Source organism: Giraffa tippelskirchi, chromosome 11, assembly GCF_054371585.1.
Source record: "Giraffa tippelskirchi isolate mGirTip1 chromosome 11, T2T-mGirTip1v1.2.pri, whole genome shotgun sequence".
NCBI classification, from domain to species: domain Eukaryota; kingdom Metazoa; phylum Chordata; class Mammalia; order Artiodactyla; family Giraffidae; genus Giraffa; species Giraffa tippelskirchi.
This window is the reverse complement of record NC_137285.1, coordinates 150,423,621-150,448,859: the sequence shown is the minus strand read 5'-3', so window position 1 is coordinate 150,448,859 and position 25,239 is coordinate 150,423,621. Positions and strand designations below refer to the sequence as shown.

Genomic DNA, 25,239 nt, shown 5'->3' with positions numbered 1-25,239 from the left:
CGCGCGCTGCGCAGCCCTTGCACACTTGAACTCGCGGGTAAAGTCACCCCCGGCGCGCTGAAGGTGCTTCCAAAGCCAACGCAGTATTTTAAAGCAGTTCAAATGCTGAAGAGAAAAGTTTTTTAAATAGTGGCTTATCATGTGAACGTGAAAGTCGCTCAGTCGTGTCCGACTCTTTGTGACTATACAGTCCATGGAATTCTCCAGGCCAGAATACTGGAGTGGGCAGCCGCTCCTTCTCCAGGGGACCTTCCCAACCCAGGGATCGAACCCAGGTTTCCCGCATTGCAGGCGGGTTCTTCACCAGCTGAGCCACAGTGGAAGCCCAAATTGGGAAAGGAGTACGTCAAGGCTGTATATTGTCACCCTGCTTATTTAACTCATATGCAGAGTACATCATGCGGAATGCTGGGCTGGATGAAGCACAAGTTGGAATCAAGATTGCAGGGAGAAACAGCAATAATCTCAGATATGCGGATGACACCACCCTTAAGGCAGAAAGCAAAGAATAACTCAAAAGCCTCTTAAAAGTGAGAGAGGAGAGTGAAAAAGTTGGCTTAAAACTCAACATTCAGAAAACTAAGATCATGGCATCCGGTCCCATCACTTCAAGGCAAATAGATGGGGAAACAATGGAACAGTGAGAGACTTTATTTTGGGGGGCTCCAAAATCAACTGCTGATGGTGACTGCAGCCATGAAATTAAAAGAACTTGCTCCTTGGAAGAAACCTAGACAGCATATTAAAAAGCAGAGACATTACTTTGCCAACAAAGGTCTGTCTAGTCAAAGCTATGGTTTTTCCAGTAGTCATGTGTGGATGTGAAAGTTGGACTATAAAGAAAGCTGAGCGCCGAAGAATTGATGCTTTGAACTGTGGTGTTGGAGAAGACTCTTGAGAGTCCCTTGAACTGCATGCAAGGAGATCGAACCAGTCCATCCTAAAGGAAATCAGTCCTGAATATTTGTTGGAAGGACTGGTGCTGAAGCTGAAATTCCAATACTTTGGCCACCTGATGTGAAGAATTGACTCATTGGAAAAGCCCCTGATGCTGGGAAAGATTGAAGGCGGGAGGAGAAGGGGACGACAGAGGATGAGATGGTTGGATGGCATCACCGACTCGATGGACATGAGTTTGAGTAAATTCTGGGAGTTGGTGATGGACAGAGAGACCTGGTGTGCTGCAGTCCATGGGGTCGCAAAGAGTCGGACACGACTGAGCGACTGAGCTGGTCATGTGGAAAGCCACAGCACTGCAGATTTCCTTTAGACGTGATGTGTCTGGCTCATGGTTGAATAGCGTGGGGATGGGCGCGAGGGGCCGACGGAGATGGTCTCTGCTTTGGGGCCCACAAGCCTTGTTCTTGTCCTCACTCCTACCACTGTCAATTTTTTAATTTAAAAAATGTCCAGATAAACCTCACATTTTAGGAAAAGATGAATAAAAGTCTTATTTTGGCACAGAATTATGTCACAAAGGAAGTTGTATGATATTTGGGCAAATTTATGCTTTATAGCAATCACAAACCCGACTCATCCCAAGAACAAAATTCAGAGTTTACTGAAAGAAAATATGAAACATGTGTAGGGAGGCTGATGTTTTTCACACATCAAAGTTTCTAGAAAATACACACAGGCGCACACACACCGCTGCATGTTTTCAAACTGTACTCTGTGCTTGCACGTAGCCCTGGACTTGCAAAGCTGCTAAGAACACAATGAGGTTTTACTTCTGGAACAAAGACAAACCGTATTTACTTTGAAGAGTTTTTTTCCAGCATTAAGCAAATATTTGTCAGCTAGAGAAAGAAAGTTAAACCCAGGGGAGACAAAAAGGAATGAACAAACGGGAAGGCGAAAGACCTGGTGCATTGGCAGGGGGTGGCTGGGGCTGACCGCAGGGCCAGAGCCACCCTCAAGTCTCCAGGGTGCAGTCTCTCCCCCTTAGCCCACTCCCCAAAGCCAGTATCTTCTATCCACTTTTTTTAAGACATAAAATTGCCTAATAGGTGTTAAGACTATGATAAAACTGTGCTGGTATAATTGGAATGAGAGACAGCCCACGAGACATATGGGGAAAGTGTCGCAGGTGAGGCCCCTTTCCACCTGTGCAGGCGTGTCGCAGACACACCCCCCCACTCACCCTGGTTCCTTGGTGATGTTGCTGAGCAGAAAATAGCACAGTCCTTGGGTCTTCCCTGCTGGTCCAGTGGCGAGAAATCCACGCTCTCGATAAAAGGGGCCCAAGTCTGATCCCTGGTTGGGGAGCTAGATCCCACAAGCAGCAACTAAAATTTGGCAGAGCCAAATAAACAAATATATTTTTTAAATGAGCTAGGATTCACACAAATTATTACAAAAATAATAAATGAATAAGAAGCACAGCGCACTAAACACCAGGGTACCCTTAAGCTATTTAAACCGCACCAGATTCTTTTTCTTTCCAGATATTAAACTTGTTAACACGGGCTATAAAAACCCTGAAATCCTTAGCCCAGCCCTGTGTCCTTTGTTTTTATTTGTGGGAGAAAATGTAAATAACTCAGTGCTACAGAAGAAATCCTTACCCCTTAACCTGCTGAGAACTACAGACCTGCAGACACGCCCTACTCCTGGGTTAAGAACACGTGACTTCATCAGGATTTAGTGATGCCAGTGCCATGATGCAGAGGTGGTGCTACTCCAGACGTGTTTGCTGAGGAGCCAAGACTTCGGGTTTTTAAAAGAGTACCAAGAGGTGCCTTCAAGATACTCCTTTGCAGAATGCTTGATTGCTCTTGACCCTGAGCAGAGCATGCAATTCTCACATCCCTGGGCAGGGAGGCTACAGTTCAGTGACACGGCCAATACGGCTATAAGCAGTGGCGTGTGGGCAGATCGTACTTAATACCCGCAATGGTAACCTGCGCAGGCCAGCTTCCCCATGCCAGGCGTGCAGAAAACAGAACAAAACAAACGTTCCTTAAAGGACGAGGTCCTGCTGCCGTACTCCCCTCCCAGGATTCTCCCGCTGCACCCCAGTGGGAGACAGGGGTGAACGAGAAGTGAGCAGAGGAAGAGAAGCCCAGTTTCCATGTCAAGCTGCCAGAGTCTGGAGCCAAGGAACCGTGAGCAGGTGGGAGCGCGGGGGAACCTCCTGGGAGTAAGTGAGCATCATCTCAGCCCTGGATGAAAAGGACGCAGAAAGCCCCTGTCCTTGAGGGGGCATGTATATACCTGTGGCTGATTCATGTTGCTGTTTGGCAGAAACCAATACAATTCTGTAAAGCAATAAGCCTTCAATTGAAAAATTAAAACAAAAAAAAGAAGAAAGTCCTTGTCCTTGGAAAACGAGGAAGGAAAATGGGTCCGAGTTGGGACGGTCAGTCAAGGCCTCCCCAGAAAGGCACATCCGGGGCGCTGGGGGGCCTGTGTGTTTGCTGGGGGTGCACCGACTCCAGCACTGGCCTGGGAGGTTCCCAAAGGCCGCTTTGCAGCTCAGCCTCTGGGAGACTGAAAAGCAAGATCTGACTCAACAGCGTTCGTTCATCCAGATGGGATCGACAGCATTTGGGTTCGCTGTGTGCGGAGCACTGTTTTGGGTGCTGGGGAGGCTTCAGTGGGCCCAACAGACAGAGGTCCCCTCTCTCGGAGACTTCTGCCCCGGCTGAGGAAGCAGAACAGCAAAAATCCACTAACAAATCAGTACCATGTGTTCAAGGCGACACCGACCCTGGGCTCTTTAATCCACGGGAATGGGCCACAGGCCAGAGGAGGGGTCAGGGGAGACCACCAGGGCCCCTGCTGCAGGTCAGGGAGCCAGGACAGTAACAGGGGGGCTTCTCCCTAAGGGGGCTGGTCCAGGGTGGGACTGGGCGTGGGGAGCAGGCGCTTCCCCCCTTGGTGGTGCTGTATGCAGGGACCCCACTTTCGCGCCCGGAACCTCAGAAGCGGCAGCTGCATCGTGGCCTTTCTGTATCTTGTGGATAATTGCTCCAGCCACTTGCAGTTATGTTCCATCCTAACCCTGCAGTTCCTTTGTATCTGTTGCTCCAGATGTTTGTCCAGGTACAAAAGGCACGTGTCCCAGCCTGTCTCCAAGGCAGTGAATTCCACAGCATAAAGGAAGTGGACGAGAGAAGGGGGTGTCGGGGGTGTTGTGCACAGAGGAGGCCTCACTGAGAGGGCGTTGCTGGGCAAAGCCCTGAGTGATCTCCTGCATACGGGGCTGAGGGGGGCCGGCCAAGCAGAGAGGGCCACGGGGGGCAATGCCCGGGGGTCCAGGCCTGCAGGGAGGAGGCCAGGGGAACCAGGACCCCATCAGGCAGGCCTTCCAGAGCAGAGCTCTGACTCAGGGAATCAGGGAGCCAGGACAGGCTCTGGGCCTGGCGTCCACGATGTTTCCAAAGGTCACTCTGGGTGCCAGGAGTGGGCAGCAGTACAAGAAAGGGGACCGACCGGAGGCTACTACAGCCGTCCATGTGCTAAGACACGTGGCAGCCTGGCATGGGGAGCAGCCTTTGATTCCTGTATTGTTCGTGGGGCGAGAAAAATAAGGAGGATTCAAGAATGACTCCATCACGTTGGGCCTGAGAAAGAGGAGGAACCAGGGTTGCCGTCCCTGGGATGGAGGAGACTGGGAGGGTCAGCCTGCCCAGAGGCCCAGAAGCCCAGCTCGGGCAGGCTGGTTTGGTCCATGGAGGGTTTGGTCCACCGAGGACTCTGGCCACTGTGATGCAGGGGGGTGTGGAGGGGCTGGGGCAGCAAAACGGGCTAGGGAGGAAGAGGGGCCTCGGGGGGGATCAGACAAGCCTCCTTCAAGGATATCTGCTGGAAAGAGGAATAGAGAAGTGGGAAAGCAGCTGTGGCTCGCGACCCTGAGTCAAGGATACCCCCCAATTTTCATCTCCATTTTAGGTGGGAGAAGGAAATCACAGCATGGACACGGATACGCAATTGTGATCAAAGGGATGGAAAGCAGCAATGCAGAACGCACGTGGGTATCTCTGCAGCCACGTCCTGGGGGTGTCGTGGGTGGGCTGGGGCAGAGGAAGGCGGGGTCCGCGGTGAGCAGACAGGGCCACGCACGGCACCTGCCTGGTGACAGAGTGATGGCAAATACAAGCTGCATGAGCTGTCAGCCGTGAGCACCAGCCGTGCCCTGAGTTTGCCCTTAATATCTGAATGTTCGCTTTCAAATGTAGGCATGCGTGTGTGAGACGCCACAAAGCGAAACATTAAAAGTGCATTAAGTTGAAGTAAAATAAAGCAATGGTTAAAGATACTATGAAAACTATCAATATCATCTACAAAAACAATTATTAAGAACTTTCATACACTTTTATCCTCCTGGACTATGGCTCAGGGGGTAAAAGCATCTGCTTGCAATGAGGGAGACCCAGGTTCGATCCCTGGGTTGGGAAGATTCCCTGGAGAAGGAAATGGCAACCCACTCCAGTACGCTTGCCTGGAAAATTCCATGGACGGAGTAATCTCGTAGGTTACAGTCCATGGGGTCGCAAAGAGTCGGACGCGACTGAGCAACTTTACTTTCCCTTTTCATAACACATTAGGAAATAAGCTGACAGCTAACAGGAATATTAAGAGAGTACAGTAGCTTTGTAAGTGTGGGAAGACTATGACATCCTTTTGAACCAAGAAGAGATATATTACATAGATATATCTAAAAGATAATTTTTAAATATAAATTACATAGACATTAGATATTCATAAAATGTAAATTTTTAAGATATTGATAACAATTAGGGTATATTTTTAAAGATTGTTTTAATCACAGTTTTTAATCATGGTCGAATTGTTTGTGTTTACCGTTCCTAACATTACACAACAAGCTTTTATAAACTGGATTTAAGTATTTAATGTCATTTTAGCCATGCACCTTGAGAGACAAGAGCTTCGTTGGAATTCTTGCCATTCTACATGCAACTGGGAGGCGCATCTGGGGAAGAGGTCCCCGATGAAGTGTGGGTGCCTCTATCAGGAATCGCATTTGATCCAGAAAAAATAAACACACGAAGACGCAAGTGGTAAACAAAAAGCAGGCACATTTCCTCTCACTAGACAAACTTCAAAAGGACACGGTTCTCATGGTCCTTTAAGACAATTTCTTACAGCTTTGAGTTTTGTCATTGTTGTTCTTCAGTCGCTCAGTCGTGTCCAACTCTTTGCGACCCCATGGACTGCAGCACGCCAGGCCTCCTTGTCCATCCATCACCAACTCCCAGAGTCCACCCAAACCCATGTCCATCGAGTCAGTGATGCCATCCAGCCATCTCATCCTCTGTCGTCCCCTTCTCCTCCCGCCTTCAATTTTTCCCAGCATTGGGGTCTTTCCCAATGAGTCAGTTCTTTGCATCAGGTGGCCAAAGTATTGCAGTTTCAGCTTCAGCATCAGTCCTTCCGATGAATATTCAGGGTTGACTTCCCTTAGCATTGACTGGTTTGATCTTTGAGTTTATGGAGGCTAAATTAGAAGTTTTTCAAAACAGTTCTTATTTTGATGTTCTCAGTTGTTTTTCAGCTGCTGAAGGACTCTTACACCTGCCCAGATTATGACTCTCAGATGCCAAGTTCCTTCTACTAAACAAAATATAAACTCAGGAAACCTTTTCCCTGAGTTTATATTTTGCTATATACCAGTCAGTGATGTTACAAACTATAGATTTTGTATCTCAGATATCTGTACATACAAAGAGTCTTCTCAAAGTTCAACAGTGTGTTAGACAATAATAAATGTAACTATGCTTCTTTATTTTGGTGCCCTTAAAGCTTTTACACCACACTCTGCAGATAACGGGAGCCACAGAACGGTGAATGGGTTAGCTGCTTGGACCCACTGAGGGAGGAACACGGTGACGGCCATACGCCTTGAGCCAGGTAGCTGTCCTGACACGACACACTTATAACAGGGTATTTGTGATTCTCAGAATATACCAAGACTCAGTGACCCTCAGTTGCATCCCTCCTCTGAAATGCTTCTCGTCCTTCTACACCTGGCAGACACGTGGTTAGACTGCTCCGGATGCCTTACTGAGCTGGTGCTCTGTGTTCGATGCTGAAAATGCACTGGTGGGTGAGACATATCTGCCTCCATTCCGGCACCACTGGGGTTCTGGAAGGAAATGGGCCCTTATATCTTTTCTTCCTCCCGATTTTATTGAGACAGAATTGACATCAGCATGGCATACATTCAAGGTGTGCACCATAATGATCTGACTTACATACGTCATGAAATGATGATCACAATAAGTTTAGTAAACCTCCGTCACCTCATTTAGATACACAATTTAAAACAAAAGAAAATAATTAAAGCAGAGATAGGAAAGCAAAAGAAGAGTGAATCACAGACACGACAGTCGTCAAAAAAAGACACATCTCCTTGAGCCTTAGTTTTTCCATCTGGGCATAGTTCTCATGTTTAGAAATGATGTAGACTTCATATCTGAGGTATAATACTTTCTTGTGATCTGATGGTTCTGATTTTTGGTTTTCTCCACAGACTCTATGGATTTGAGTCTAAAGCCCCAGAGAATAAAGTCCTTTGTAGGAGCTGCGTGGTCCATGGTAGAAATCTCCTTTGGTGAGCCAGCCATTCCCAACAGTGGAGCAGAAGGCAGTCTCACTCCCTCCTCCTGCCAAACAGGACGGTCCCTTCTTCCCTCTGGACACCAGATTACTTGCTAAGCTTCTTGAAACCTCTACACAACGTAACGAAGTGATAAGTCTGTTTTTGGTGCACTGCTTTGAGTTCAAGCCAGGTGCTGTATTTTGATTTTAAGCACAGTAGGTCCTCCACATCCACAGGGAACACATCCACGGTTCAACCAACTGAGAATCGAAACCTACTCGGAAAAACAGTTCCAGAAAATTCCCAAGAGTAAAAGTTAAATTTACCACAGGCCAGTATGTATTTACTTAGCATTTACATTGTATTAGGTATTACAGGTAATCTAGAGAGGATTTAAAGTGCGGTATGTGGACGGATGTGTGTGGGTCACATGCAGATGGTCCGCTCACTGTGTTTTGTAAGGGACTGGAGCACCGTTGGGGGCCCTGGAATCAGTCCCCTCAGACGCGGAGGGGGCTGTGAGGGCCTGCCTCCCAGTGCGGGCATTCGAGAGCTGGTTGCAGTATTCATGACCACGGGGCTTCTCTCACAAATATCTGTTCTCGACCAGTAAGAGCTTTGACTACACACGGAGGGCTCAGGAGTCATGAGACAGATGCTCCCTGCCAGGTCCTGTTTTCACACGCGCGTCACAACCAACAATCACACTGTTGTTCCTTCTCTGATTGGATGACCCAGCAGACCACCATGGAGACACATAGACTGGAGGGAAAGTCCTGAAGATACCTCTCACTGCCCCTGCACCCCTGCAACTACACACACACACACGCATGTGCACACACACACGCACACACACAAATGCACGTGCACATGCATGCACACACATGCACGCACACACACGCACATGCATACACACAAATGCACACACACAAATGCATGCATACACACACACACACACACACCAGGAGTCTGCAGACAAAACATACAACACGCTCTCTCTTCACCCTCTCTTCGGCCAAAGACACCTCCCTTTCTCCCAGCTGAGTACGGAGAGGCAGAAATAAAATGCGTTTATTTTATTTATATCGGCCCCCAAAGCACTTTTGAGCAGAGACTAAAACATGCTGAAGGTTGAGCGTCTAACTGGCAAATTCATCACTGAAGATTTTGGAGACTTTTTAAAGGCTGAAATCAGCCTCACATGAATTTACTATAATAAACATAACGATTTCCCTGTTGACTTTTAGGATATTTTCAATTCCTGCTACTATAGGCAATGCTGTGTGATATTTTGGATATAATCTTCAGCCTGAAAACCACCTGGGCATGGACATGGGCAGTGAAGAAGGCTGTCAGGACCAGGTCCCACCCACCTGCGGATGTCTGTGCTGTAGACGCCCGAACCGCTCTTCTCCTTCTCGAACAGGATGATCTGGAAGAGCAGGCAGGGCGGCAGGAAGAAAGGGTGAGGCAGGACCAGGGCGAAGGCAGATCTGAGCCGTAAAGATGGGGTGGGCCACCCACCTCATTGACGCCGGGGTGGAGCCAGGCGCCAGGCAGGTAAAGCGCTTCCTGAGGCCCAATATTCCAGTACCGCCCAAGGTTACGTCCGTTGATGAACACACAGCCGTGAGTCCAGCCCTGCAAGGGAAGCAGGCTTGAGACCCGGGGACAGAGTCACTGCACAGCGTAGCTGAGGCTCCCGGGCACCGAGTGAGGAGAGGAGTCCAGGGGGCACAGAGCCCCTGCCACCCGGGGGACAGCGAGGCTCCTGGGCACAGAGCAAGGAGGGGAGTCCCGGGGGCACAGAGCCCCTGCCACCCGGGGGGCAGCTGATCCTCCCGACCTGTGACAGGCAGTGCTGTCTGTTTTCAAACAGCAGGGCTTCTGCTTCCAGAAACAAGTACGAGGTACTAGGGGTGAACACCACTGTTGACAACAACCGTAAAAGCTACGCGGTTTTAAAACCCTGCTTGTGATCCGAGGAAGACTTCCAGGACCGACACTTGGGGGAAGATGTGGAAACAGTGTTCCCGCTGGAGGCGCCTGCTCACCCGGGAAGGGGAGGCGAGAAGCGGGGCAGAGCTTTCCCACCTCACGTGTGAGCTTCCAGTCGGAAAACCTGGGTGTCAGGGAACCTCATTAACTAGTCCGCTCCCTGCACTGGGACCGTTAGGGGAGGCACCCACTGGGAGGGGTGTTGACAATGTTTCACTTTCTGTCTCACTGGTGATTTTATGTTGTTCACTACTGTGATAATTTATTGATTGTGGTAATTGTGATAATTTATTGATCTGTACATTCATATTTTGTGCTTTATGTTATGCAGGTATTTACAAATAGAAGATATACTAGGTAAAAAATAATATCCTAGGAAAGGAGAGAAGTTGGAGAATACACTTTATGGAACAATCCCATTAGTGTAAAAATGTGACGTGTATGTGTCCAGGTGCAGTTACATATGAAACCACACATGAAACAGTTTGCCACGCCTAATTCTGGAAAGTAGAGAGGAGTTGGAGGGGGTGGGAAGAGAACCCACAGCCTTTGCTGTCTACATATTACTATTATTTGAACTATTCCACTGTGCTTTGATGTATTATTTCTTAAACAATGAAAAGTTAGGAGGACTGAAACCTGTTGGAAACTTTGGTTAAAAGTGAGGAAGGGAAGAACGCGGGGGCCTCCCTTCCAGACTCCGCGAGGACAGGCGTGCATGGACGGAGGGCGCTCACTCACCGGCAGCTGCAGGAAGGTGTCCTGCGGAGAGGAGCCAGCCATCAGCGTGCCCAGGTGGAAGGCAGGGCTTGAGGAGGGGCCCCCGCGAGGCCTCCAGGGCGCAGAGCGGAGCCTGAGGGGCCACACATGAAGGGCAGGAAAGCCTTTCCCAGCTCCAGGGCCCACGCTGACCCCGGGCCCCCACAGGACGGGCTGACCCTTGACCTCCCCCACAAGATGGGCTGACCCCGGGCTTCCTCTACAGGACGGGGTGACCCCTGACCTCCCCCACAGGACGGGTTGTCCCCAGGCCTTCTCTACAGGACAGATCAATAAATTATCACAATTATCACAATCAATAAATTATCACAATAGTGAACACCATAAAATCACCAATGAGATAGAAAATGAAACATTGTCAACACCCCTCCCGGTGCGCACCTCCCTAACAGGTCCCAGGGCAGAGAGCAGACTAGTTAATGAGGTTCCCTGACACCCAGTTTTCCCTGACCTCCCTCACAGGACAGGCTGACCCCAGGCCTTCTCTACAGGATGGGTTGACCCCTGACCTCCCCCACAGGACGGGCTGACCCCGGGCCTCCCCCGCAGTACGAGGGTTCTGTGTCAGGGGCTCTGCTGGAACCAGGATCCTTGATAACCCTGAGCACCTCACTCTGGGGCCATGATTCTTGGCCCCTCGTCTGCAAAGGGAGGAGTTGGAGACCTCGAGCTCCCTGGTCTCCAAGGTTAGGCCCAGGGTCAGGGTCAGGGTCAGGGCCAGGGCCAGGGTCAGGGTCAGGGTCAGGGTCAGGGCCAGGCCCAGGGTCAGGGTCAGGGTCAGGGTTAGGGTTTAGGGCCAGGGTCAGGGTCAGGGCCAGGGCCAGGGTCAGGGTTTAGGGCCAGGGTCAGGGTCAGGGTCAGGGTCAGGGTCAGGGTTAGAGTTAGAGTTAGGGTTTAGGGTCAGGGCCAGGGTCAGGGTCAGGGTCAGGGTTAGAGTTAGAGTTAGGGTTTAGGGTCAGGGCCAGGGTCAGGGTCAGGGTCAGGGTCAGGGTTAGAGTTAGAGTTAGGGTTTAGGGCCAGGCCCAGGGTCAGGGTCAGGGTCAGGGTCAAGGTTAGAGTTAGGGTTTAGGGCCAGGGTCAGGGTCAGGGTCAGGGTTAGAGTTAGGGTTTAGGGCCAGGCCCAGGGTCAGGGTCAGGGTCAGGGTTAGGGTTTAGGCCCAGGGTCAGGGTCAGGGTCAGGGTTAGGGTTTAGGCCCAGGGTCAGGGTCAGGGTTAGAGTTAGGGTTTAGGGCCAGGGTCAGGGTCAGGGTCAGGGTTAGCGTTAGGGTTTAGGGCCAGGGTCAGGGTCAGGGCCAGGGCCAGGGTCAGGGTCAGAGTCAGGGTTAGAGTTAGGGTTTAGGCCCAGGGTCAGGGTCAGGGTTAGAGTTAGGGTTTAGGGCCAGGGTCAGGGTCAGGGCCAGGGCCAGGGTCAGCGTCAGGGCCAGGGCCAGGCCCAGGGTCAGGGTCAGGGTCAGGATTAGAGTTAGGGTTTAGGGCCAGGGTCAGGGTCAGGGCCAGGACCAGGGTCAGGGTCAGGGCCAGGGCCAGGGTCAGGGTTAGAGTTAGGGTTTAGGGCCAGGGTCAGGGTCAGGGTTAGGGTTAGGGTTAGGGTCAGGGCCAGGGCCAGGGTCAGGGTCAGGGTCAGGGTCAGGGTTAGAGTTAGGGTTTAGGGCCAGGGTCAGGGCCAGGCCCAGGGTCAGGGTCAGGGTCAGGGTTAGAGTTAGGGTTTAGGGCCAGGGTCAGGGTCAGGGCCAGGGCCAGGGTCAGGGTTAGAGTCAGGGTTTAGGGCCAGGGTCAGGGTCAGGGTTAGGGTTAAGGTCAGGGCCAGGGCCAGGGTCAGGGTTAGAGTTAGGGTTTAGGGCCAGGGTCAGGGTCAGGATCAGGGTTAGGGTTTAGGGCCAGGGTCAGGGTCAGGGCCAGGGCCAGGGTCAGGGTCAGGGCCAGGGCCAGGGTCAGGGTTAGAGTTAGGGTTTAGGGCCAGGGTCAGGGTCAGGGTCAGGGTTAGGGTTAGGGTTTAGGGCCAGGGTCAGGGCCAGGGCCAGGGTCAGGGCCAGGGTCAGGGTTACTGTCAGAGTCTGGTTTAGGGTCAGGGCCAGGGCCAGGGTCAGGTTTAGGGTTAGAAAGAACATACTTCTCAAAGAAACTCATTTTCAGTTCCAGAGAATAGATAGTGAACCTGTTCAGGGGAATTTCATCCAGAGTAACAGGTCCGATCAATCCTGCAGCGGAGAGGGAGGAGAGGTAAGATGGCTGGGACATTCTCTGGTGTCCAAGCACAGACTCACAGCCCGGAGTCACCTGTGACCGGGGCTTGGCCGGTAGGGCACGGACTGATCTGACCTGTGTGACTGAGGGTCTCCAAACCACCAGGAAAGCGTCCCACCCAGGCCCTGAACTTCCCCTGGAATTCCCCAGAGGGGCAGGGTCCCGCTGCAGAGAGCCAGCAGTGAGAGTCAACAGGACGGCGGGGTGGGAGGGGGGTGGTGGTGTGACAGGCGCTGCTGGTCCCCAGACCCAGGGGTCCGCCTCTGCTGGGGCTCAGTCTTTCCTCCAACCCCACTCTCAATCTTTGGGTCAAGTCACAAGGCAGGGAGGGCGCAGCTGTTACCAGAGCCCACCTTTCCGCTGATTTTGAATTTTCCATGAAAAATTGACTCGTCCTTGATTTTCCACCAGGATCCTTAGAAGCTGACATTCCTGCTTGGGACAGACCAGTTCGTGGGGACACGTGGCCATGGGAGGCTTTTCCTCTGGACCCCAGTCTTTGCAGAGTCCCAGACGGATGACAAGTGAAGGGGAGAAGCTGAGGACCTCCCCCTCCCAGGACTCTGAGTGCTCCTGATCCAAAGGGTCCTGCCTGGTCCGCCCTCACAGAGGCCCGGGGCTCAGCGACACCGTGAGAGAGCCGGCCAGGGGCTAGGCAGGACACGTCCACCCCCATCCAAGTGCAGAAGCTGAAGCCAGGACACATCAGGGCCAGGGGGACGCACACAGACTTGCAGCCCTAACCTTCTGCCAGGGCCCTGAGGGGCCCATCGCCCCACGGCAGAGGGGGAGACAGGACAGGTCTGCCTTAGGAACAGCGCGTTTGCGCTGGAGGCCCGGGTCGAGGGCAGCAGCTTGATTTCCGAGTTACATACCGTGATCGGAGGAATGTCTATGTCCCGATAAACATCAGTCAGAATCCCTAAACTTGTCTCATTCAAAAACACCTGCAAAAGAAGGGCCAGCATCGGACGGACAGGCCCACCCAGAGGAAGGGAGCAGGGGGATCGGGGTTAGGGGCGGTCACCAGGAAGGGAGCCACCAGCCTGCTGTCCATGGGCGGCCAGAAGCAGAGGCCCCAGTAGACTTACAGTGCGACAGGCAAAGTGGGCCTTTTCCACCCCAGTCAAGCCTCACACACAGAGGCGCTTAAAAGCACATCAAACAGCAAAGGGGCCCAGCGATTGGCTGCTGCCCCCACGGCGGAGCTGGGCTGACGTCCTGCCTGCAGCCAGACGCCCAGCCCCACCTGAGCCTCGTCCTGCGCGTTGGCATGGAGCCGGCCCCCGGAGCAGACGGTCATCTCATAAAGCACGAACCCGAAGGACTGGCCGTTGCCGTTGTTGATGGGCAGGTTCTCCATGTTGAGTGGAACGTTAGAGGTGACCGGCTGAGAGGTGGGCAGGGAGCCAGGGTGAGAACCAGGCCCTTCTCCCTAAGACCCTGGGCAAGCTTGGCTATGCCTCCCGACCGTCCCAAGAGCCCTTTGATGAGACGCTGTGTGACAACGCCTGTGCCCTCGCCTCCACTGACCAGGAGCCTGGGGGCGGGCGGAGGGGCCCCTGCCCTAGTCCTGAGAACCAGCAGCATCAACGACCGTGTCCCAGCTCGAGTGCCAGAGAGCAAAGTGGTGCATTGAACAAGCGTGCGTTTCGCATCTGCAGCGTGCGAGGCACGGCTCACTAGCGGAAGGAGGCTCAGCACAGGCGAAACCACGTGAGCTCAAGAGGGAACATCTCCCAGGGATATCCCTGGGGCTCCAGGGGCTAAGACGCTGTGCTCCTCGTGCAGGGGACCCAGGTTCGGTCCCTGGTCAGGGAACTTGTTCCCACATGCCACAGCTAAAGATCCCCCGTGCAGCAAGTAAAACAAAGACTGCTGCAAGTAAGACCTGGCACGGCCAAAGAAATGCATGCATAAACAATTTAATACTAACAAAAATGGAGCTGGCATTTTCCAAGCAAGGCTCGCCTTCTCTTCTGCAGGGACACGGACCCTAGTCTCGGGCGCAGCAGGGACCCCAGGGCCCCTCCGTCTGACGAGGCGGTGCTGGAGAGGACGCGGAGCCCAGCTGCACGGGCTCCCGGCTCAGCCCCGCTCAGGACGGGGCCTTCGAGCAGGGGTCTCTCCGGTCCCATCCCCGACAATGCCCCCGATTCTTCAAGTTCACACCCGTTCATGGTCCTCCCAGGAGGCACCCCTGGCTCTGCCCGCCGGTTCTCAATGTGGACAAAATGTAGGACCACGTCCTCGCTTCTATAAAAAGCCCTTGAAGGCCTCCCTGCTCTGTGGCCTCAGCCCATCCCCAGCCCCCATGTCCCCAGAGCCCAGGGGGTGCTCACCCTCTGCAGGTAAGGCAGGGCCTCCCACAGCGGCAGGTACTGAGATAGCTTCAAGGAGGGGTACACCGCCTTGGGAGTGGGACCCGGAACAGAGGGCAGGGGGCTGACTGTAAAGGAAACGGCAATGGGAAGCGTCCTTTCCTTCCCCACGTCGCCCCACCCTCCCCGGGATCGCTTGTGTCCTGGGGCCGCGGGAGAAGGGGTCCCAGCCCAGCGGCGTTCGTCGAGCCGTGAGATATCGGGGGGGACTAGACCCCCATGGAGCTCAGGGCGGGAGGTCACTGCCTGACGCTGCTGCCGCCTGGCTCCCTGGCATGTGGGAGGCGCCTCCCTAACGTAATCTCCACAAACACAGTTCACAGGATGACTCGCAGGAGTGCATGGGGGTGTCTTCATGAGGGAGCTTTGTGAACGGTCGCTTCAACTTCCAGCGGACAAGCACCACTCTCTTCACGTTTAGAGAAGATGTTGTCGCTTAAAGGGCTTGAAAACAACACAGTCCTCAGGTGGGAAAACCAGGGTTTGAACTAAGGCAGCCCCAGCCCTTACAAGTGCCTTTTAAGTTTCTGCCCACAGGGAACCCTCCCCTCTTCTATCCCCTCCCACAACTTCCCGAAGAGGGCCAGGCCTCCAACAAAATGGCAGCTGAGTACCCAGGATGGATTCAAAGAGGTTCCGGAGCTTGAAGTACTTGGCGGTGTAGTCCCCAGCCTCCGTCAGCACCGCGTCGTAGTCTGCAAGACAGCAGCCGCCTTCACTAGGCAGGGCCCCCCACCGGCCGCCTTCGCTGGGCAGGTCCCCCCAACTGGCCGCCTTTGCTGGGCAGGCCCCCCACCCCACCGGCCGCCTTCGCTGGGCAGGCCCCTCATCCCACCGGCCGCCTTCGCTGGGCAGGGCCCCTCCATCGGCCCCCTTCACTGGGCAGGCCCCCCCCCCACACCGGCCGCCTTCGCTGGGCAGGGCCCCCCCCCACCGGCCGCCTTCGCTGGGCAGGGCCCCCCCACTGGCCGCCTTCGCTGGGCAGGGCCCCCCCCATCGGCCCCCTTCGCTGGGCAGGGCCCCCCCCATCGGCCCCCTTCGCTGGGCAGGGCCCCCCCCACTGGCCGCCTTCACTGGGCAGGAGCCCCCCCACCGACTGCTCCACTCAGCCTGCGTGAGCTAGGCCGGGGCCCCCAAAGCGGGTGGGAGCCGACTTCCCAGCCCAGACCACTCTGGCCACCCCCGCAGCCATGCCCGGATCCGAGGCCGTGGCCACCCTGCCTGCTCTGCTGCCTTTTGCAGAGGACACTCGTCTTCCCCCAGCCCGGCCGCCCAGGAGGCCTCCGGGGCCCAGACAGCACCACCCCGGGTTCTACCGGGGAGGCCAGCTCAGGGGCCAGTGATCAGGACGGGCAGGGCGGAGTTAGAGGTCACGGTGGCCCCTGTGCGGCGAGGTCAGCCTGCTCTCTGCACTGTGAGCATCTCGGAGGGAAGGAAGACAGAGAGAGGAGGGAATTCTCAGTGCTCAGTGTAGATTAGGGGTCAAGAACCCCGTGACGCTTGAGGGGCCTCCCTGGTCAAGCTGCAGGGCCCCCAGGCTCAGGGGGGCCCTCCCGGAGAACACTTGCCGTAGCTCGTGGTAACACCTCTGTGCTTCTCAAAACTTGTGGCCCCGTTCATGAAACCAAAGTTGGTCCCCCCGTGGAACATGTACACGTTGAAGGAGATCCCGAATCTGATAAATTCAGACACACTCTTTTCAACCTCTGCAGAGGAGGAAGATGAGAAACAGCGAAGGTTAAAACTTCAGAGAAGACAGAAGTCTCTGGGAAAGCCGCTCCTCTCTAGCACTGCCCCATAGTCAACTCAGCTGTGTGTCCCTCAGCGTCCACGGAGATTCTAACCAGACAGCAGGTGGAATCGACCACAACTACCCTAGAAAGCTAAGTAAGTGTTCGTCGCTCAGTTGTGTCCAACTCCCGGCGATCCCATGGACTGTAGCCCTGCAGTCTCTCCTGTCCGTGTAATTATCCAGGCAAGAACACTGGAGGGGCTTGCCATTCCCTTCTCCAATAATAAGAGCCTTTTCAAAAGTTACTTCTCCCAGAGAATTTCACTCTGAGCTACATCTATTAAATAGCAGCCTGAGAGCCTCTACCTCACTTAAGGATCTCATGTTCATTAAAGTTTTTGAAATTAAACAAATAATTCGTCTATTCTTGTGACTACCTGCTCAGGTAGTATCTCTGGGGCCAGTGATCTAGAACCACTGCATGCTCATCTGTGCCCCGAGGTGGTCTCCACGCCGGCCTTAAAGGAGACAGCCCGGCTGAAGGTGCGCCGGGGGGGGGTTCAGCACTGGCCGTGCCCCTGATTGTCCATCTGACCACATTCAGCCCACTTTCTTTCTCAGAGCCTCTGCTCCCTCGTCTGTTGAACAAAGGTCCTTGTCCCCCCACATCACACATGGATGAGAATTAACTGATGGGGAAGAAACCGCGTGTGTGATGGACGTGGGGCCAGAACCCTGCTGTCCACTGGCGGCGGTCTGGAGCTGTGTCTGTTTTGCAGTTCAAACAGGCTTTTCTCAGTTACCACTATCTTTCAATGGTTGTCTTTACTTCCGGTACAGGTGAGCTTGCTTTTGTAAATATCGTTAGTAGAAAAACACTTCTATTAACAACCTCCTCCAGGCACCGCTCAGGGCAGCTTACACGGATCGCCACACTTCATCCCGCGACAACAGTGCTCCGGGAAAGAGGAGGTTACAGGGGCCATCTCACTGGGGCCGCAGAGCTGGGCCTGAGACCCTTGCTGCTTTGGCTCCAGGATCTCCAGTCACTCTCGCCTCCTGGCCCCTCAGCTGGTGTCTTAAGAGGCCACTGTGATGTTCAGGAGATGCGTCCCGCCCTCAGAGGCCTTGCAGGAACCCCAGCAGCCGGCCCTGCCTCTTCTGGCCCCGCCCCGGGGGTGGGGGCCTCTGCACTGAGTGTTTACCCGACTACCTGTCCGTCCACCGAGCGGTGAGCCTCCAGGGTGTGGGACCAGTGGTCAGGCCCCTGCACCCTCGGGCTCGGCCGCGGCCCCTCTGCAGGAGGCACCGACCAAGGAGCGGGGCGGGGTGAGCGGCCCTCGTGGGGCAGACGCGGCACAGACTCACCGTTCGCGCCCATGACCTCATGCTTGTTCCCCCAGGTATCAAACCAGCCGACCCAGAATTCCATGATCAAAACAGGCTTGTGGCTCTAGGAACAAACCAAACCAAACGCTGAGTCTGACGCCAGCAAGAAGGGAGATCAGAAGAACTGAAGGCAACAAGTGAGCGTTCGAGGAGCTCCTTCTCTCCACTCATCCCCACTGGGCGTGGACGCTCCGTGCCCCTCACCCAGCGCACCTCTGCAACCACCCCCAGCAGTGGCTCCTGTGCCCCACAGGCCCAAAAACACATCCCATGTGTATCAAGACAAAGGGACAAAGAGAAACATAAAACTGGGGGTGGGGGCTCATTATCCATCTCAAGAAACCAGAAAAAAAAACAGAAAAATAAACCAAAGAGTAAAACAAACGGAATGATAACCTGATGGCTATTGCTGAGGGCATCCTGCGATCATAACAAGGACTGCGGGGACCCGGACAGGCTGAGAGCAGCACAGAACACAAATAAATCCAAATAAATTCAGAGACGTCAGCACTCTTCTCTTAATAATCGATGGACTGAGCTCTGATCATCAGTAAGGACAGAGATTACCTGGTAATATCACCCATCAGCCTGACCCAATGGAAGTGAAAGTGAAGTTGCTCAGTCATTTCTGACTCTTTGCGACCCCATGGACTGTAGCCTATCAGGCTTCTCCGTCCATGGGATTTTGCAGGCAAGAGTCCTGGAGTGGGTTGCCATTTCCTTCTCCAGGGGATCTTCCCGACCCAGGGATCGAACCCAGGTCTCCCGCACTGCAGGCAGATGCTTCTACCCTCTGAGCCACCAGGGAAGACCCAATGGGAACGTACAAACAAATGCAGAACACCACTCTTCCAAAGTGCACACGGACCATTCACCAAGAATGACCACATCATAAGCCAGAAAGCAAACCGTAACAGGCATAAAAGAACAGAGATCACACCGGTAAGTTCTTGGATTTTCACAGTATTAAAATACAAATCACTAACAGAATGATATCTAGAAAATCCCTAAACACTGAGAAATTAAACAACATGCTTCCAATGGATACACGGAATAAAGAAATGAAAATTTAATTAAATTCATAGAAAATTTAATGCTTTGAACATTTTTAAAAACATCACTTGAAAATAAAAAACACAGCATTTCAAAATTGGTGGGATTGAGCAAAACCAGTGTACACAGGAAAATTCATAGCACTAAATGCTTGTATTAGAAAAACAGAAAGTCTCATGTCAGTAACCTAAGCTTCAACCAGAAAAAAAATAACAAACCTAGTAAAAGTAGCGCGAATTCTGTCCATTAAGAAAGCAGACGGTAGAAAATGTCACAGATTACGGTGGAAATAAATGAGGCAGAAAACAAAGACATAGAAGAGAAAAAAGCCGGAATCTGGTTCTCTGAAAATACCAACAAAAGTGATAAGCTTCAAGTCATACTGACCAAGATTTTTTTAAAAAGAGGAATATATGAAATTGTCAATAACAGGAGTGAAAGAAGGGTCATCATCACTTACAACAAAGACATTCAAAGGATATTAATGGATCATTACAAACACTCTATGGTCATGAATCAAAGCATGGGTGAAAAAACATAGAATAAATCCTTGAAAGACACAAGCTACCAAAACTCACCTAAGAAGCAATAACCCGAACTGTGCTGTATCCATTAGAAAAATTAAGTTTCTAATGGAAAACCTTCTAAAAAAGAAAATTTCAAGTCCAGATGCTCTCAATGGTGAATTTTACCAAACAGTGAGAAATACTAACATTTCTATATAATCTCTTCCAGAAGACAGAAAAGGAGGGCATTTTATGGGGCCAGCATGACCCTAATTCCAAAATCGAATAAAGGCATTTCAAGGAAAGAAAACCAAGCACCAGCATTCCTCATGAACATGGAAGCAAAAGTCCTCAACGAAATCTGAACGAGCTGAAATCAGCAGTGTAAAGAGAGAGACTACTCCACAACCAAGAGGGACTCAGCCTGAGAACGCAAGCGTGGGTAGGAACTCAAAACGCAAGCGATGCGAGTCAGCGCCAACGAGGAGAGCGGGGCCCTGAGGTCCCTGCGCGGCGGGAGGCGCCGCTGTCAGAAGGGCCGCAGCGGCGAGCGAGGCCTGAGTCGTCAGGCAGCAGCAGAGACGGGACGCAGGAGGCCCCACTTTGATGCAATGTCTGATTTACGGCTGCCTGGGGCGGGAGGCGGGAGGGGAACTAGCTGCAGGAGGAGGCCTTCTAGACAGGTGCCCGTTGCAAAACTCGACGTGCTAATCATATGTTTTCAATGGGTGGATCCAACAGTGAATAAATTGTTCTTCAATAAAACTGCTTTTAAAGGAACGAGAGAAAAACAACAACTAGGGAGACGCAACACGAGGGACAGCTGTGATGCTGCCCTGGGCGCGGCTCCCAGTTTCCAACGAGACGGGAAACTCGCAGGAGCAGGTGAGCAAACAGGACTAAAACGGGGCCTCCCCTGGCGGGCCAGTGGTCAACGCTCGGCTTCCTGACGCGGAGGGTGTGGGCTGGATCCCTGGTCAGGGAACTAGGGGCCACGTGTCTCTCGGCCAAAACACGGAATCAGAAAACAGAAGCAATGTTGTGACAAATTCAATAAAGACTTTAGAAATGGTCCACATCAAAACATCTTAAAAGAGAGGGGAGGGTGCTGTGGGCAGAACAGGGGCATTTGGGCCTGGAAGGGGCGCAGGCAGGGTGGGCCTGGACGGACAGGGAGCCCGCAGAGTTCTTGCGAAGCAGAGCTGATCCCGCGCGCCGGGCCCTGCTGAGCAGGGAGAGAGGGCGCCGTCCCAGCACTGCTGTCTGCCCACCGCGTGGCTCACGGAGCCAAGGGGCAGAGCTGCTTGGGGCACCTCTGGGGAGACTTCGCGGCCACGGCCCCGCACCCAGCATCCACGTTCACGCCCCGCCGTCCCTCGGGGCCTCCTGGGAGGCGCTCCCTGCGCTGCCCGAGACACGTAGCACCGGGTCCCGAAGCGGGGCCCAAGGCCTGTTCTCCTGAGCAGCTCTGCCCAGGCCCACGGCCGCCTCCTACCTGCAGCTTGTACAGATGCTTGAACGAGTCCACCGTGAACTCCTTCACGTTGACGGTGGCCAGCGCTGCAGAGACAGACGGGACAGGGGCCCTGCTGGGGCTCACCGCCCCTGACGTGGGGGGCGCCCTCGGAGGGAGGGCCCTCACTCACACCCTCACGTCCCCGGCACTTCAGGGGCAACGTGAGGGAAGAAAGGCAGTTCAAAGCAGCCCTGCTTTGTGCGAAGAAGTGGACAAGACCAAGGTCCCACAACTCGCGTGGACCTGGGACCCCCGGCCCTACGGTCAGCACACTGTCCATGCTCAGCAGTAACAGAGCGGACACGCCACCGAGAAGGGGCAGACGACGCGATAGCCGTTCCCTGGACACAGCTGCCCCGGTCACTGCCCCTGCGGCCAGGACATTTCACTTCTGTCCTCCACGGCTGGGCGACATCCGCCCACCCCCTCGCTGCCCAGGGGCGCCCGCAGCGCCAGCGGGGAGCTGCAGACGGGGTCCAGGCTGGATCTGGTGGCCGGCCCCCACCCAGCACCACCTCCCTCTTCCACATGGCTCCCAGGCCTGGCGAGGGTTAACTCTGAGTCTCTCCAGCTCCAGCCCAGACTCTCAGCCACAGAAAAACTGGGAAAGAGGGAAAGATGTGAGGAGGAGGCTCTGGGGAGATGTCAGGAGTGAGGACCAGGGAACCCGCCCGCGGGCGCACCACCCCGACCCCGAGTCCCCACCAGGGCGACATCACACCCGGGTCCACCCCCGACCCCGAGTCCCCACCAGGGCGACATCACGCCTGGGTCCACCCCTGACCCCGAGTCCCCACCAGGGCGACATCACGCCCGGGTCCAACCCCGACCCCGAGTCCCCACCAGGGCGACATCACGCCCGGGTCCACCCCCGACCCCGAGTCCCCACCAGGGCGACATCACGCCCGGGTCCACCCCCGATCCCGAGTCCCCACCAGGGTGACATCACGCCCGGGTCCACCCCCGACCCTGAGTCCCCACCAGGGTGACATCACGCCCCAGGCCCACGTCTGGGCACTTGGGAGCCAGGCGTAGGGGCACTTGGCCCTTCTGAGGCTCCTTCAGGAGTCAGAGGTCTGGCCGGAGCCTCGGTTCTCCCCTGAAACAAGTCTGAGTTCCTACCTCCCTTTATGTGTCCTCGCGTCACTTCGTCTGCACTGTCTGAGGTCAGGAACAGCTCCCCAATGCCTCTCTGCTGCAGGGCCTGTGGAGAGAGTTGGACAGGATGAACCCACCCCTTTGTTTTCCTTGAAAGAGGGAAATAAGGGAAAGTAGGAGACAGACATGCTGGGGCTCAGACGGCAGGGTGGGCGCTAGACAGGAAGGCGCGTGTCAACACTCTGCCCGTGGGCTGCTCCGTGCTGGGGGCCTGTGGGCCCTGGGCAGCCCCGCGTCTCCCCAGGGGTGGCCACACGGCGGGTGTGACCCCTGGCATCCCGTAGCCGTAGATCAGATGAAGAGCTCAGAGCTGAGTCCACAAGGGAACGGGGGTCCTACATCGGGGAGAGACAGAGAGAGATGTGGAGAGATAGATACATGGATGGGCGATACGTGGATGGACTGATAGATAATAGATAAACAATAGGTGCTAGAGAGACGATATACAGGTAGATGGACAAGAGATGAATGACGGATTTATGGATAGGTGACATACACACAGAAAGACAGCAGACACACAGACAGATGAGGGACAGATGGCTGACAGCGTGGGTGGGGCAGAGAGGAAGCGAGAGATCGCTAGACGCGCAGACGCACGTAGACGTAGACGGGACACCGGGACACGGGAGCCTTGGGAAGGGCCGGGCTGCAGGGCCCGAGGGAGGTAAGCGTTGCACACCCGGGTCCTGTGCGGACTCAGGGACGCCCAGCCTCCCGGGGAGGTGGGGAGCAGGGTCCCATCTGGAAGCCACGCTCACTCAGGGAACACGGCCCGAGGACCCCGTCTGTGCGTCCTGTGCTCACCGAGCCAGCCCGGGGCCTGCAGCGAGTCGACGGGCACAGTCCACAGATGGAGGAATCAGAAGCACGCTGAATGAGATGGATGTGGGGGGCCTGGGGCGACATCGGCTGCAGGGCCCCCCCACAGCCCCCGCCCGAGGTGGGCAAGACACGTGGGACCCCCGCCTTCCACTCATGCCCTGGCTGCTTCCTGCAGGCTGGGGGCTGGGGGCCTCACGCTCAGGAAGAGCACCAGGATCGCGGGTGCCCCCCGACCTGAGACGCCCCCCAGACAGCAAAGACGGCGGAAGAGAGGGTGCCCACGCCATGGGCCGCAGCGGCACGGTCACTGGCCCAGGACTCGCCACCCCGGCTCCGACGGGAACCGTGGGCCAGAGACGGCCGGGAAGGAGCCGCACGTCCACGCCACGCCAGCGCCGCCCCGTCCTCCCTGGCCGCCCTGACCGCGTGCGGATTCACACGGACTCTGAACCGCGGCCCCGGGGCCCCGGCCCGCAGCGACTGGATGGCGGGCGCAGTGCCGGGCTGGAGGGGCGGCGGACGGCTCACCCGCAGCAGGTAGGGCATGTAGGCCTTGTCCTTGTAGAAGGAGCCGTACTCGTTCTCCACCTGCACCGCGATGATGGGGCCTCCCCTGCGGTACTGGGACGGACGGCAGGCCGGCGGGTGAGCACCCCAAGCTCGGTCCAGGAGCCACTCACTCACGGGCCCCAAACCCGCGGCCCGTGGGCGTCCACCGTCCGGCCCGCTCCTCCCTGTCTCGGGGACCGCCTCCGCCGTCCACCCGCTCGGGAGGCGGGGCTCCGCGCTGGCCCCTCCCCTCCTGCGCCCCATCCTCCCGCGCCAGACCCACTGACTCCCATCACCATGGAAACCACCCAGAAAGACAGAGGGGGCACTGGCTCCGCCCGCAAGCCCCCCCAGGGGCCCCACGTCCTGAGCGGCCCGGCAGCCCTCACGGCCTCTGTTTCTCCCTTGCACCCACTCCTCAGAGCACACCCCGTCTGCTGCTGAGCCATCGACGGGGCCCGGGACGTGTGATCACAACGTCTTCAAGGTTGAAGGTGATCTCATCGCCGTCCACTCTGTCTCTGCTCCCTGAAGCCCAGCCCACCACGGGCACAGGGGCAGCCGCCCTCCTCCAGCCCTGCAGCTCTGCCGGGCGACCCCCGGCCGCCCCTGTGAGGGGCACACTCTGGACTCCTGAGCTGGAGCCGGGGCGCTGGCTCACCCCACCCCCCACCTCCTCCAGAAGCCCTAGGAAAGGGCGGGGGTCTGGAGTTCACGCCCTCGTGGGCAGTTCTGGGGACACGAGCCAGGACAGCTGTGGTCCTGCAGCAGAGGATCGCGGGACACAGCCGTCTGTCTTCACCTGGAGAGGAGCCACCCTGGGGATCAGGTGGTCAAAGTACTTGTCCACTGCGTTCACAAAACTGCGGTTGGTGGTCCTCAACTGCGACGTGGGGTCCTGCAGTAACCAGCTGGGGTGGGGGGGTGCCAGGCTCAGCAGATGGGGCGGGGCCCCGGGTCCACCCTCACATCCAGAGCCGCGGGAGCTTTCGGGACTGTCCCAGGAGGGGCCCTCAGCCCCACGGAGCCGCACGCCCGTGTCCTAACGACAGGTGTTGTGAACCTCTGTGAACACTCTCCTGCCTTTGTCAATTCATGAAAAACCTGTGCTGTGAACAGAGCACAGGCTTAGGGACAGAGTTGGCTCTCCTCTGGGGCCGAGGAGTTCAACAGAGAGGAGCCGACAGCAGGCATGAAGCAGCCCCAGGTCACCTGCAGGGTGTGGGTCCCGCTCCTGAGCCGGACTGCAGACACTCCTGTCCTGGAGGGCAAAGCCTCCACTGACCAGGAGGCGGACTGTCCACCGCGGGAAGTGTGGACCCACAGGGAGCCCGCCAGCTCCAGGGATAACAGAAGAGCATCACCACCCGTGTTGCTGTGACGATAGCAAGACCCAAACAGGTGCCATTGTCCTCGGACTGAACCGAAGGGTCAGCAGAGCTCCACCAAGCCACAGCTCCGGGCTGGCCCCGCTCACCTGGGCAGGCCCCCGAGGTCCATCTCGCTGCAGATGTAGGGGCCTGGACGCAGGATCACCCACAGCC

General features: G+C 55.3%; 1 protein-coding gene across 3 annotated transcripts; it reads right to left on the bottom strand.

The window, feature by feature from the left end:
- Positions 1-1,537: 1,537 nt before the first annotated feature.
- On the bottom strand, positions 1,538-23,988 carry LOC145527146 (beta-galactosidase-1-like protein 3). Of its 3 annotated transcripts, none has more exons than XM_081544657.1 (15): positions 23,675-23,964; positions 22,289-22,370; positions 21,146-21,210; positions 18,071-18,155; positions 16,539-16,676; positions 15,585-15,665; positions 14,932-15,038; positions 13,465-13,536; positions 12,943-13,021; positions 12,456-12,543; positions 10,307-10,418; positions 9,092-9,208; positions 8,941-8,999; positions 2,144-2,288; positions 1,538-1,732 (listed from the first exon to the last, which is right to left on the bottom strand). In XM_081544657.1, the coding sequence occupies exons 1-15, from the start codon at positions 23,957-23,959 to the stop codon at positions 1,727-1,729; spliced, it is 1,521 nt and encodes a 506-aa protein (XP_081400783.1). In that variant the 5' UTR covers positions 23,960-23,964; the 3' UTR covers positions 1,538-1,726. The 3 variants fall into 3 exon arrangements, with proteins under 3 accessions (XP_081400783.1, XP_081400784.1, XP_081400782.1); XM_081544658.1 differs by lacking the exons at positions 1,538-1,732; positions 2,144-2,288 and adding exons at positions 5,750-7,841; positions 13,839-13,979 and having other exon boundaries at positions 23,675-23,951; XM_081544656.1 differs by lacking the exons at positions 1,538-1,732; positions 2,144-2,288 and adding an exon at positions 13,839-13,979 and having other exon boundaries at positions 8,629-8,999; positions 23,675-23,988.
- Between the last annotated feature and the right edge of the window lie 1,251 nt (positions 23,989-25,239).